Here is a 15765-nt window from a genome sequence, read left to right on the forward strand (position 1 = left end):
TTTCCACTTCTAGATACTCAGATGCTCTTTGACTTACAATGGGGTTACATCCCAATAAACCTACCCTAAGTTGAAACTATGATAAGTTGAAAATGCATTTAATACCCCTAACCTACCAAACATTATAGCTTAGTAACACAATTTACTATACATATGAGTATTTTCCCCTCATGATCATGTGGTTGATTGGGAGATGCAGGTTACTGTCACTGCCTAGCACTATGAGACAGTATCATACTGCATATTGCTAGTCCACATAAAGATCAAACTTCAAAATTGTGAATATGGTTTCTACTGAATGCATATCACTTTTTGCATTGTTGTAAAGATAAAAAATATTTAAGTCTATCATTGAGTTGAGGACCATCTGTATATCCAAAGGAGATGAAACCAATATATTAAAGGGATACAGCATAACCACATTCATTGTAGCTTTATTGACAATAACCAAGCACGATATCAATCTAAGTAATGTGTGAATGTTCAGCCTTTAAAAGAGGGGAATCCTGTCATTTGTGATAGCATGTACAAATCTAGAAGACATAATGCTATGTGAAATAAACCAGGCATAGAAAGACAAATACTGTGTGATCTCACATAGTTGGAATCTAAAAAAGTTGAACTTGTAGAAGTAGAGAGTAGAATGATAGTTACCAGAAGCTAGTATGGATGGGAAGGGAAGAAATGGGTACAAAGTTTCAGACAAGAAAAATAGGTTTTGTGGCCTATTGACCAGCAGAGTGACTATAGTCAATAATCGTATATTGTCTCTTTCAAAGAGTAAATTTCAAATGCCTCTCCATAAAATTAATAGGTAAATGAGGTGGTAAATAATAATTAGCTTGTTTTACTCATGCTATATTTTACACATGTATCAAAACATCACACTATACTCTATAAATGTATGATTTTTCACTCAAAATACCATTAATAGAAAGCAAGAAGGGTACTTGAAGAAGGAAGTTTCAATAGAAATTCCTGGAATTATAAGTGATAAAGTAGGAGCACTTTCTAGAAAAGGAAAACATACAAAGATACCAAGATTTAAAACAGCATGATGTGGTAGAGCATTAGATCTATTGAAGTAGTGTGGATGAGACAGGGTCTAGATGGGGGAGTTGTGGTAGGATAACAGATAATGGAACCCTGAGTGGCAGTTAAAATATGTCTGACATGAGAAGGCCTTATAGAAATGATTAGAGACTATTGGCTGAGGGAACTATATCTTCTTCATGGGTGTTTCTGTCAGAGAGAAGGAATGATATTGTAACATTATGGAAAAGGCCACATGATAGGGGGACCAGTAAGAGGCACCTTCAGGAGTAGAATCTGAGGTAGCTGGCTATGGAGAATAATATGACAGCTGCAGACACAGACTACAGACTACTGTCTCTATTTTTCCTCTACTATTCCCTACCCTTTGCAACTCCATCTCTTTCCTCTTTTACTCCTTGGCTCTGGCTGTTGAAAGACTAGCTCTGCTTCATTAGGTTTTTTCTCCTAAAAATACTTTGAGTATTATTTATTTTTAATTTATTTCTTTATTTGTTCTAATTTGTTATATATGACAGCAGAATGCATTTTGATTCATATTATATAAATGGAGCACAATTTTTCGTTTCTCTAGTAGGTTTTTTACCATTTGGGGAAACCAGGGTCTCTCAATTTCCTACATAGCAGATTGTGGATGGCCATCACTAATGCTGTGATCCTGGGGAAAAAAGGAAATGGGAGGCAAGAAATTTCACCTGTTAACCAGAAGCTCTCTCCTAAAATCTGTCTGCATCTTACCCCCCACTCTTTCCCTTTTCCACTATTACCAAATAGCTTTTGGGTGACAAAAATATATGCAGGCAATTTTATAAAAGCTTCAGGAAAGCCAGGGACTTAAAATTCTCAAAATAATAGAATGGCAAGTCCCACTTGTAGATCATAATATGAGAGAAAATAATTGGCCAGGAACTAGGAAACTCTAACCATTTAGCAAGAGGTGCTTATTGTTAACTCCTTAAACATAACCTGTTAGAGATTGATGCTGGATTGTAAATTTTGTTACAGTAACTTTTTGCAGTGTATAGAGAAGGCAGGGGATCAAAATTCTCAAAAGTGAAGAATTTTGATAGCAAACTTCAAGAAAATATCATCAAAAGGAACAAAAAGATATCCAAAAGTCATGAGTAAAGGAAATGCCTTAAAAATACTGAGTATGTGAATAGAGACCAGAAACCAGCCAACTTCTGCTGTTAGACAAGATCCCCAATTTTGTATCACTGCCTCTAATTGCTTCATTTTCCTTAGTGTCCACTGTATTCTTGCCTTTCTAGAAAGTTAACTGGGACTTGGACTCAAATTCCCACCCATGGTTTGCAAGTTATCAACTCAAGTAATGAAACCAAGAGTGTAAACAAGTTCAATGTCTTAGAATGTTGTTATAGGCGACAAGGCAGGATCCAGAGTAGAAAACTGCTGCCCTCATACAACAATGGTCTCTTAATGGTTATTTATCCCCTTTTTCTTTTGCCCTTTTTACTTCCAAGAGATGGGGTGGTGACTGCTGCTACATCAGTGTCCTTGCTGAAATTGTTGGGAGATTCCAACCTCAGTTTTCTATACATTGCAAACTGTACTTTATTTATATTAGCTACAGAATCTAGCAAAATGTGATGGAAAAGAGAACATACTTTGAATCGACTTAGCAGGCAAACAGGTGACCAATAGTCAGCACTACTCTCCTACCTTACTTCATTCTGCCCATGACTTTCACTTATTCATTTCTCCTCTTTTCCTTCCAGGTTTTTGGTAGTCATTCCCATTGCATTATTTTATATATATATATATATATATATATATATATTTTGGTGGAGCTAGGGAAAATATTCCTACCTGTATCTCTGCAGATGTTGGGGAGAAGTAAAACCTTGGAGGCATTTACAAACAAGTAAAATAGTACCTCTAGATGATGTGACAGGAAGGAAAGCAAGACAACAGCCAGCCAACTCTAACCCATTATAAAAAAACTAATCCACTCTTATTACACTTCTTATCACAACCCTGACCTTCTTAAAAACTCTCTTAAATTCTGGATGTTTTTTGGTAAACTCTGTTATATTAGTTCCTTGCTGAAGTTATCTGAAGAACCTAGTCTCAGTTTTCTGTACCTGTGTTTATGCATAGTACCCACAGAATCTATCAGTGTATGATGGGAAAGTAGCGGGCTTTGGGTCATGTTAGAAGGAAAAGAGGTGAACCATGAATCAGCCAACTACTAAATTTACTGAGCATTTTTCCTTTTTCTTCTTTGTATAGTCTTTGCACATCTATTTTACCTTTTACCTTACAGATGCTTTGTGTCCATTTCTGTTACATTAGTCAATTCAGCCAGATGTTCCTTTCCATCTCTGGGTCTGCAAGGAGTTGGTTCAAGAAATTAAAACTAGCCAAGCACATGCCTGTAATCACAGCTACTTGGGAGGCTGAGGCAAATAAGTTGAAGGCCAGCCTGGGCAATTTGATGAGACCCTGTCTCAAAATTAAAAGGGTTAAGAATATACTCAGTGGCAAAGCACCTTGGGTTCAAATCCCCATTACCATAAAAGATAATAAATTAAAACTAGACATAGCTTGTGAACAAGTAAAATGCCCTAAAATGTGATAGGAGGTAAAGTAGAATCAAGAGCCAGCAAACTCCTGCCCTGCATGGAAAATATGGTCTGCCAACATAGTATGCTCATTCCTAGCATACTACATCGTGAATATGCATTACTCAGCTCTGCCACATCAGTGTCTTTGCTGAAATTGTTCAAAGATTCTAGTCTCACCCACCTATATCTTACATAGTCTATTTGTGCATCTCGACCATTCAATCTAGAGATATGCAACAGAAAAAGTATTTTAAATTATATTTAAATGAAAGCAAGTGAACCAGGAGACAGGCAATTCCTGCCATTTATAAAAAGAATTGGACTCCTAGTGTTTCCCTCTTGCTACATCCTGCCCTTTCTTTGTTTACCCTTGTATATTTGGTGATAATCTCAGCTATATTAACATTTTTGTCTGTAGTTGTCTATAAAAAACCTAATGTCAGTTTTCTGCACCTACCAATTATATTTACACATATTATTCATGGAATCTAAGTGTTATAGGAAAGATAATGTGCTTTGAACCATGTTGCATGAGAAGAGATGAACGAAGAGTGAACCAACTCCTATCTGATACTCAGCACCCTTCTCTTACTTTCCTTTACCCATGACCTTCCACTTTCATTTTCTCTTTTTACTTCCCATGTAATCAATGGCTGTTTTATTTTAGAGATCAGTGAGATTTAGCAAAATATTCTCAGCTACAGGGAATTTGTCAGCTCAAGTAGTTGTAACCACTCCTTTTATCCCCCTCTTACATTTGGGTATTTGTTGGTAAGGTCTCTTATATTGGTGTTTTTGCCAAACTGGTCCAAATAGTGTAGTCTATTTTCTGTATCTGTAGACTGAATTTACACATTCTAAAAGAGAATCTAGAAATGTGAAAGACAACACCACACACTTTGAACCATGTTAGATGGGAAAGTGAACTAGGAGTCAGCCATCTCCAATCCATTAGTCATTCTTTCCCTCTTTTGTTGTATCTTCCAGTATTCTTAGTTTTATTTCCCCTTCTATGTTCCAAGTACTCAGTGGTCATTTCTGTTGTGGTATTAATATTATGACATCAGTGAGTTTGGGCCAAATATTCTCACTTGCTCTTCTGTACATAGTCAGCTCAAGAAGTAAAACCTAGAAAGTGAAATACCTTTATAAACAAGTGAAATACCTTAAAGTATTGCCATAGGAGAAAGGCAGCATCAAGTACCAGCCAACTCCTGCCATTTTTACAAAGTTTGTCTCCTGATATTCCTATTCTTATCATTTCCCTGTTCTTTTCATTTACTCTCTTCCCTTGTGGATAATTGTTTGGCAAACTCTTTGCTAAAGCACTCCAGAGACCAAAGTAACTTGGAACTTGTATTGTCAAGTATCAGCAGTTGAATCTAGCTATATACAGTATAAATACAACATGTTCCAAAGCATGTTAGAATGGAAACAAGTAAACTATGAACCAGCTACTTCTGCCTCTTAGTTGTCAGTTTCCTGTAAGTTTTTTATTTTATTCAATGACATTCCTGATTTTATTTTCTCCTTTTCCCATAAGGATATTTTATCATTTCTGTAGCATTAGCATCTTTTCACGGTTTTAGAAGAGGCTACACTTCAATACGCTCACCTTGAAGTCCAAGGTCAAGTGGAGAAGTTTAACTGGCATATAAACAAGTGAGAGTCCTTAAAATAATGAAATAACACAAAAGAGAACTGTGAGCCAGTTAACTCCTGTCTTTGCATCAGTTTATGTCTCCTAACTTCCATCATCCTACCACCATCCCTCCTCCACCACCACCATTTTATCATCTTTAGATTGTTTCCAAGGATTCACAGCCTCATGTTCACCACCTTCACTGCTATGGGTATCTTGAACAATGAAAAATACTTAACAAGATAGTATAATATGTGTATTCTCTCAATATTTTTGGATGTTAATAAAGGAGGACCAGTAGTCAGTCATCTTCTGTCCTTGACTGAGATCCTAAAATCACTGATTCTCCTTTGTCCTATTTTATTTTACATGTTCTCATGCTGGGTAAATATTTCATGGTCACCCCACCCCCATCAGTATCTTTGCTCTGTTTCTAAACCTCATATACTATGTTTTTTCATAATATAAGGCAGCAATTTGTGAAGGAAAATAGTACATGCTTTGCATGATTGAATTGTGGTGGAAAGTAGTCCAGGAGCCAGCTGACTCCTGTCCCTTATTCAGCAGTTCTCTTTAGCTTCCATTAGTGTTAGAAAGAAGGAAACTAGAGAGGGTGCTAGCATGTGTACAAAGGTTTTAAAGAGACTTGGCCATAATATTCTCATTTAAGACCCTTTTGTGGCCAACTCTAAACAGAAATCTAGTAAGAGTTGTGAACTAGTGAAATGCATTCAAATAATTAGATAATAGGTGAAAGTGAACTAGGAGTCAGCCAAATTCCCCCAGCTAGAATTTGTACCATCTTAATTTCTACAACTTTCTGCCACCTTTTTCTTTTTATTTATTTACTTATTTATTTATTTTAATTAGGTATATATGATAGCAGAATGCATTTTGATTCATTGTATACAATTACAGCACACCTTTTCATGTCTCTGGTTGTACATGATGTAGTTTTGCATTATATGTGCAGTCGTACATGTATCTAGGGTAATGATGCCCATCTCATTCCACCATCTTTCTTGCCCCCATGCCCCCTTCCCTACCCTCCCTGCCCTTTTCCCAATTACAGTTCCTCCATTTATCCCATGTCCCCCTGCCATTATAGATCAGCATCCACTTATCAGAGAGAATATTTGTTTTCTAGGAATTAGCTTACTTTGCTTATCATGATGTTCTCCAACTCCAGCCATTTACCTGCAAATGCCATTATTTTATTCTTTTTTACTGCTGAGTAATATTCCATTATGCATATATACCACAATTTCCTTATCCATTCATCTATTGAAGGGCATCTAGGTTGCTTCCACAGATTAGCTATTTTGAATTGATCTGCTATAAACATTAATGTGGCTGTGTTACTATAGTAGGCTGATTTTAGTCCTTTGGGTATAAACTGAATCTCCATACTACTTTCCAGATTGGTTGCACCAATTTGCAGTCCCACCAGCAGTGTATAAGTGTGCCTTTCCCCCCACATCCTTGCCAACACTTATTGTTGTTTGTATTCTTGATAACTGCCATTCTGACTTGCATGAGATGAAATCTTACAGAAATGCAAATCAAAACTACTCTAATTGCTAAAGATGATGAATATTTTTTCATATATTTGTTGATTGATTGTATATCATCTTCTGAGAAGCATCTGTTCAGCTCCTTAGCCCATTTATAGATTGGGTTATTTGGGTTTCTGGTGTTAAGTTTTTTGAGTTCTTTATATATCCTGGAGATTAGTGCTCTATCTGATGTGCATGTGGCAAAAATTTGCTCCCAAAATGTAGGCTCTCTCTTCACCTCATTGGTTGTTTCTTTTGCTGAGAAGAAGCTTTTTAGTTTGTCTGTTACCTTTATTTTTCTCTTTTATCATTCATATGTTTGAAGGTCACTTCTATTATGTTAACGCCTGAACAGAGTCTTTGAACAGACTTAGCCTCAATATTCCCCCTCAAGGTCTCTGTGTAGCCAACCAATAAGTGAATTCTGGAAAGAGTCATAGACAAGTGAAATGTCTTATTAATCAGACAGGTAGATAAAGTGAACCAGTATCCAGCCAACCTCTCCCATGAATCAGAACACTTCTCCTAACTTCCATCATCCTACCATTTCCCTCCCTGCCACTACCATTTTATTTCCTTTTTATATACTCTGTGTGTCTTATGGTCTCCTGTTCTGTTTTAGTATCCTTACACTGGTTTCAGAGATACATGGTCTCAATAAAAACACCATGAGCATTGTATGTGCCCAGCCCAGTGACTAGAAATCTAACAGTACATTATGGAAAAGTGTAGGGCCTTAAAATTTAGATAGCAGACAAGGACAGGAGCCTTACTATTCCTGCCTTGAGCCAGCACTCTTATATTCTCCTTTCCTCTCACTGTCTCCCCTTCCTTTATTTCCTGGCTACTTATATTGTGTGTTTGCTGGTCAGCTTTGTTATTTTAGTTATTTCACTGAAGCTGTGATTAATCTCAGGCGTCGATTCACAACTTTGCCAATTACAGTTGTATATGACAATGGACTCTAGCAGCTTGTTTTAGAAATAATGAAAAATGTATTATTTTTGAAAGCATAATAGATATAGGATTTATAGATATAGGAGGCAGAGCAGGAGCCAGCAAAATCTTCCTCCTTAGCTGTCTACTCCCTGCTAACTTCCTTCCTTTTACCACTGACCTCTTCCTTTTTATTCTCTCTTTTGACCATCTATAGTCTACTGATCATCTCTTTTAGTGTCTTTAAAGAGGTTTTAAGAGACTGGGCCTGGATTTGACCATCATGAGTACTCTGGTTCTCCAGACTAAGGAGGAAATATAATAAGAGTATGGATAGGTGAGATGCCCTAAAATAATGAGAGTGTAGGAAAGCTATAATTCCAGTTCTTGAACCTTAGCCAACATTCTGTCCTAACCTCCATCTTCCTAGTACTTCACAGGCTTTAGGAAAAAATCCATCCTCAATTATCTCAACCTCAAGGACTGTGGGTGCTGCAGCTAAATGCCAATCACCAGAGTGACATTCAAACCATAGAATCTGACAAGAGATTATGAACAAGCAAAATGAACATAAATAGGTCATAGGCTGAAGTAGTATCAAGATCTACCCCTTGCCATTTAGCAAAAAGATCTGTCCCTTAATCTCTCTAAATATTGGTTATCCCTTTTTTTTCTACCTCACTTCTGCTTTCTTCACTTTGTCAATGGGCTGTGTTAGTGATTTCTGCATATAATACCTAATAAGCTTTGAGGACAAGCAGTAAGAATTAGTAGTATAGAGGACTTGCAGGCCAGAAGAACAGGTTGAAGTGACCACCCTACTGCATTTGATTTGTGCAGCTGTGGACACATGTTATAGGGCAAAAACATCCAGTCTGAGGTGTTCCCGAACTTATTGCCAGATACATCTGTCACAAAACATGGGTTGGCTGAGAAACTTCCAAGTCCTCAAAGCTATAATTAAAATATGGTAGAGCAATGAGTGCAGAATGTACCTGAAAATGTCCTCCCAAATTATAACATGCTTATTGGAGAAGACAGCCAAGTGGGAATATATGAGACCTATGTGACAGGGTGAACCTTTCTGGAAGCAAGTGAAGATGATTGAGGGCAAATCTCACTACTAGGCCTTATGGCAGAAGTGAGATTTCTGGGATCAATTCTCCCTCTGTCTGTACTTTTTTGTTATTTTTATTTCACATTTTAACATGCTATGGGTTTTACCTAAGTAGAAGTGTGTTGTTTATCAACGTCAGAGATACCACTTTCTAATACATCCTGCGATCATTGACCCTGGAAACCAGGATAATAGCAGAAACATTCTCAGCTCCTTTCAAGAAAGGGAGTTCCATTTTTCTAGCCTACAAAACACAATAGGCCAAGCACCAGAGCGTACTCCCTTCACCCTAACAGCAGGTAGGTGTACAGTTGGTCAACATTCTTGTGTAATATTTGTTAACTGCCAAATATGATTTGGCACAGTAAATGAATTAAAGCTATGCATTGAAGTTTTATCCTTTGTTATTTATTTGTATGTATATTTGGAGAATGGGAGTCGGTTAATGAGTTTAAGCATCAACAGTAGTCTCCAAGGTCGCCTCTCTACTGATTTTAGTACAGAATATAGCAAATGAGAGAATATACTGAGTCGTAGTTTCCTTCATGAAGGAGGCCTTTGGAAGAAAACTCATTATAACAAGTTAATATTAATATTTAAAGTACTTTGTTGTTATCAAAAAGAGGGGTGATTCTCAGTGATGCAAAACAAACTATTTGGCTCTTTGTCCAGTCTTTTTTGATTCATCACACTTATGAAAGGGAGAAGAAGGGGGCTGAAAGTAATAACTGAAAAAACTGTTCAATTAAAATATTTTTGAAGACTACTTACTCATGTAAAGAAATATAAAAGGCAAGAAATGGAGGTGGAGTGGCTGGACAGACACACAAGGGGAGCTTCTAAATATTGGTTACATTCACCTGTCAGTTTATAAATATTCATCACATACACACTTAAAGATATGTACATTCTTCTGTATTATTATACTTCAATAAAATGTTTTTACAATGCAAAAAAGAAAACTTTAAAGAATTGATAGGGATTTTGGTAATACTGATATAAACATTTATCAAAACTCACTGAATGATACATTTAAAATTTGTGCATTACATTGGGTGTAAATGTTGCCTCAAAAAGAAAGAAAGAAAAATAACTGTATATAAACATTGAATTCTAGTTAGTGACCTGCATGCTGAAGTCTCTAAGAGCGAAGTGTACTAATGACCACAACTTACTATGAAAAAATCCCAAAAATAAAACAGATTGATGGATGGAGAGGATAATATTAATAGTAGAATCTGATGTTCACTGCGTGCTTCTTTCAAAATTTCTGAATATTAAATTTTTTATATTAAAATGCTTGGTGGAATCTACAGAATGGAGGAAAAGTTCTTCTCATTTCTTTATGAATAGAAACATGGCTTCAGTCCATTAAGGGCCTTAATGCATTAACAGCAAATGAAAGCAGGAGATAAGTAGCCAACAGAATTAGCAGAAATTTCTGAGTGAAGTGTCCCAGATGACAGCTATACCCAATGGAGCTGGTGGTGCCCAGGTGGAGATGGCTTAGGTGTGAACCCTGGGGAGAGTACTTCAGGAAGATTAGGTGACAGAGACACCAGATGGTAACCAGAGCAAATTAAGAAGAAAATGGTGGATGTTATACAGATGTCAAGACTCATTTGTGGACACATGTAAGACATACCCTGGGGTTTATACCATCATATACAACCAAGCTGTCAGTTTCACTCATTGGTATTTTTGTGAATCACAAGTGTCTAAAGTACTCATCACTAGAATCTGAAGCAATCTACTGTGTTTGGCACATTAAGCTAAAGAAAAGGTTTTTATAACCCTTGTTAGGGTTAAACTTGTTCAACATTTTCCAGTTTCATAAAGCATTATATTTTTATTAAAATAAGAAAAACTGAAAATATAGGTAAATGAAACAATATTTGCTTGAAGTTGTCACTTATGTTTGTCCATATAACAGCTACACTAAATAAAGTCAGAGGCACTAAAATGGAAAAATGCATATTTTCTCCATCATGCCTATTATTTCAGAAACTAAGAATTAGTTCCATATCCAAGGCTTTCTTCATTGCTAATATTTGACCCTAGAGAAGGAACTTTTAATTTCATCCTTAACACTTTAACAGATATGGTGAGTAGAAATACATAACCCTCACAATCATGATTTCCTTTCAATGTCTTTCCAGGGTTTTACTGACATTTTGCTGGAAAGAGTCATGCATGGGGGAGCCAACATTACAGGTTTCCAGATTGTCAACAATGAAAACCCTATGGTTCAGCAATTCATACAGCGCTGGGTGAGGTTGGATGAAAGGGAATTCCCTGAAGCCAAGAATGCACCACTAAAGGTAATGTTCCATGGCATGTAAAAACCTACGGCCAGCTTTTCAAAGCATTTCCATTTGGCCTATACATACTTATAGTCATCCCGTGATCAAGTGGTCTTCCCTTAGAATTAATTCAAAGATGAAAAAAAAAAGAAAAACAGAAAACTGCAGGTGAAAACTAAATCTCCAAATAAATAAGGTATAGATAATGAGATCTTTTCAAATCCAGTATTCAGGAATAATTTAGCTTAATTTTTTAATGAATTTCATTTATAATATATTCATAATAATTTACAATATTATAAGAATCTGAACCAGGCAAAGGGCAAAGGCAGTGGGAATAGGTAAGGAAGATTGATAGTCTGAAACTGAAAATTACATTTTACATTATTTATGTGATTGCTTTGTATTAATAAATTCCATGAATCTCAGAACACCCAAGTGAATTATACTCTAATACAGAGTATGTGTGTGTATGTATATGTATATATGTATATATGTATCTTGAACAGAAATGTTTCCTGCCTGCAAAAGTATCTTTAAAAATAGTTAGACTACCTAAGTTGCTCATTTTCACAAAATCAAGACAAGACTATTAAAATCAGAAAGTCATTCTTAAACTGCACAATTTTATGTGTTCCCCTATGGCTAGAAATCTTATTATTTAAAACTCAGGAATTAAAACAGATAAATCAAGGGGAAATTATTCATGTTACACAAAAGATCCTTCAAATGTATTTTTAAGTAATTCATTCCCTCATTGTATTGGTTCAACTATGAAACTGACTTTAAATTCTTCCTTCTTTCTGCAATGAAAGAATGTACCATGCTTGTAAAATAAGATGAGGGGTCAAGTAGAGTCAAGACCCTGCCCTAAAAAATGAAAGGGGGGAATCTCCTTTCTCATGTCAAGATACTCATCCTCACATCCTTTCCCTGTGGCAAGAATAAAAATGAACAGTAGGGAATATACACCAGAGAAGACAAACATTCTGTACCACCAGTGCAGATCCATCCTAAATGGGTTATATTCTGGAAATGTGAGTTAAACATAATATTTCTATTCAGTTGTCATTTGCTAGTTAAGTGGTACCTCATGGTTGTAGTGATTATTATAAGCCAGACTTTTCCAAAACAGCTTGTTTTTAAAACATTCTGCCCTGTTACCAGATCACGTGTCTTAATTTGGTTCAGTAAATATGACTACAATCCCAATGTGGAATCCTGTGTAATTAAACATTTTATAATGTACTAAGTTGGTATTTATCCCCCTACTCCATTTAGGTGAACTTTACAAATTTAGATTTTCATTAAACTGCCTATGACACTGCTTTAGGACCCTTAGATATATCAGGTAATAGAACAGTGAAATTCATTTACTCAATACTGTAGGGGATGCCTAGATTGTTCCAGGCACTGTGTTAGGTACAAGAAAATGGACAAGGGTAAAAAACACGAAAAAGATACTGCAGAGAAGTTTATTCCAGTTCTGAACTTGTAGAAAAGAGAAGACAATCTCAGTTCTGGATTATCCATCGATAATATGTGAAAAATACAATGTAAGCTTCCAGAACCAGATGAGAAGAAACGTTCAGGTTTATAAGTAAAACCCTTCTGGAATGGTTAAATAGACTGTTACAACTTTCATATTATTTCTGCTTAGTACTAGTTATCATGCAACCTTGAATTAGACAAAAATCCTACTTTAAAAATTGGTGTACAATGAATATGCCACAGTGAAACCAACAAATCTGTATAATTAATATGTATCAATAAATGTGTAAATATTTCTATACATTTAGAAGAGCTCAGAAAGATATTTGTCATAGTTCAAAATGGTCATATTACAGGGAATAATGAAAATGTTTTATTATTATTGTGTAAGTCAGTGATATATAATTAAATGGGACAAGCAGCTAAACATGAAAACTGATGTACAATATTTTTGATTAGGAAATAAGATTGTCTAAAGTTAACAATTGTCCTAATGCCGAATTTAGCCTGTATTTTATAAACGTTTCTTCTTATGACTGTCTGTTTTTTGGAGGGGCACATTCTAGTGCATGGGTAAGTAGAAACTGAATAAAGTCAAAAATTAAATAGCTCTTTTGGAATGGCTTGGGAAGGAATTAAGATTGCTGACAATTTATGCAGTTGACTGGAAAGAAAATCACCACTATGCTGCCTTTGTGTACTGCAAGGATGGGCAGGCAGACACAAAGATTTTTCTTCATGAAAGAACATAATGCCCCTGCTATAGTCATACATGATGTTTACTTTTGAAAGAAAAGTAACATGAGAAAAGTCAGAAAAGTAAATTGATAGTTGTAGAGGCACAATATATTCACTCCCAATTGTATTTGGACATTCTATATAAAGAGAATTCCTCTAGGACATTTTGTTACATTTTTAAAAAGTCAACAGAATTTTATATTCTACCAGTATATGTCACCCCTGCAAAACAGGGGCCAACTTATTTTAATCATACTTTGTTGATCCATTTAATGAAAAAGCATCCACCATTTCAAATTGCAAATAATCAAATCCCTTGTATTAAGACACTGGCCTCATCCCGAATTGAGCATATCAACATATCCAAGAAGAAGAAAGTAGGTGTTCTTGCCTGAAAGAGGTAACATCATAAAGTATTGCCTACAAATTGTCAACATTATCAGATTTAAAACTCAATAACAATTGTAATTTTCTACAATTGAAAACCAGCTTTGGTCTTTGCTACCCCCCAGGAAACAAAAACTGATTTATTGCTGGCCAGAGGTCCTAGCTTGCTAGAAACATGGACCAGACAGAAATGATTAATGTTTTCCTCCAAATTAATTTCAAGCTGTCTAACTTAGCTATTTCCATTTTCCCCTAAGTAAACACCAGATCTGAATTTTCTATTACAAACAGCAATAACCCATTCTTGCTTTAGGATATGCTGTTTCCTCTCCAATCTATACATGCCATCCTTTAACTTCACAAGCATTTTGTTCCCCATAAAGGACCTGGCCTTTTAGTAGTCACTCACTCAATATGAAACACAGTATTGAGGCAAGAGAGAGATTCCCTTGAGCAATTTAATCTTAATAATCTTAACACAAGCACACATGTGGTAAGAAGCATCATTCTAGAATGAATCAAAGTCAGGCTTGCCCACACAGATCTCTTGACTCAAATAATTAGGATAACTTTGTAGAGCAAGAGGTGGAGACAAATGGAAATTGTAAGGAACAGGGCAAGTTTTGAGGATGTCATTTGTCATGATGTCTTATTTTCCATGCATCCATTTTAGTATACATCTGCGTTGACACACGATGCAATACTGGTCATAGCAGAAGCTTTCCGCTACCTGAGGAGGCAGCGAGTGGATGTGTCCCGGAGAGGCAGTGCTGGAGACTGCTTAGCAAATCCTGCTGTGCCCTGGAGTCAAGGAATTGATATTGAGAGAGCTCTGAAAATGGTAAAGACCATAATGGGCTAGTGGGCTGGAGGGGCCTTACAAAAAGGGGAGAGCTGCCCCTGTAATCCCAGTGGCTCAGGTGGCTGAGGCAGGATTGCAAGTTCAAGGCCAGCCTCAGCAACCTAGTGAGGCCCTAACCAATTTAGGGAGAACCTGTCTCCAAACAAAAAATAAAAATGACTGCTGATGTTAACTCAGTGGTAAAGCATCCCTGGGTTCAGTTTCTAGTACCAAAAAAAAAAAAAAAGATGAGACCACAGTTTTTAAAAATGCCACACTAAAAGGAATAGGACTGGAGATACAGAAAGGATGAACATGGGTATTTATTCACCCAAATCTAGAACCCTAAAAGTAGGAGGTTCTACCTTAAAGTTGAAAAAAATGGTAAATTGGGGTCAAATGAATTTTGAATACCAAACAGAACTTGGTACCCTCAAAAGTTATGGAATGAATATGCAAATAACTTCCATAATTCAAGCCTTCCAGAAATATGACATTCCTCAGTGAGACTTGTACATTTTATAAGATTGTTCCTAACTTCAAGATAGACGTGACAAAGGACAATGGCATCCTCAGGCTCATCCAACAAATTATTAACCTGAATAGACTGAGAAACTGAGCCAGTGTGATAGTATTTTTGTTGTCAAAAAGAACACTTATACTATTCTACGTGGTGGAATGCAGGACCATGATACATTTCTAGACCTACTTAAGAGGCTTTTGACCAATGCTGCAAAGAAAAAGCCTAAAGAAAAGTACAAGGAATCAATGGATAGACAGTCAAATAGGTCACTTGTTTTTAGTATTTACTGGGTAGGAGATCATTTAAGGCTTCAAGCAGTGTCCTTTGAACAGATTCCATTATTTACACTAGGAGCAGCATCACCCATTCATTGCAGCTTTCCAAGCAAGAGCTCTTTCCTGAATATTTTGCTTTATCGCCTGCCACATGTGCCTGCATACATTAAAATGAGCCTTCAAGAGTACAAGAATCTCTTATTTCTACCTAATTATCCTGATGTTTGGGACATCCAAATGAACAAAGAGATAGGCAATGATAAGATAATTCTGTGCACAACCCAGCAACGAAGAATTTGTAGCGGCCTCATAACG

The 15765-nt window shown here is 36.2% G+C and overlaps 1 protein-coding gene across 2 annotated transcripts in view; it reads left to right on the forward strand.

Moving 5' to 3' along the window:
- Window positions 1–15765, forward strand: part of Gria3 (glutamate ionotropic receptor AMPA type subunit 3) — a 266322-nt gene that overhangs the window by 172516 nt on the left and 78041 nt on the right. For both annotated transcript variants that reach the window (XM_077107716.1, XM_077107715.1), the window contains exons 6-7: window positions 11052–11213; window positions 14485–14652. In XM_077107716.1, the coding sequence (XP_076963831.1) occupies window positions 11052–11213; window positions 14485–14652 (330 nt within the window). The remainder of the gene's footprint in view (window positions 1–11051; window positions 11214–14484; window positions 14653–15765) is intronic.

Source organism: Callospermophilus lateralis, chromosome X (assembly GCF_048772815.1).
Source record: "Callospermophilus lateralis isolate mCalLat2 chromosome X, mCalLat2.hap1, whole genome shotgun sequence".
NCBI classification, from domain to species: Eukaryota; Metazoa; Chordata; class Mammalia; order Rodentia; family Sciuridae; genus Callospermophilus; species Callospermophilus lateralis.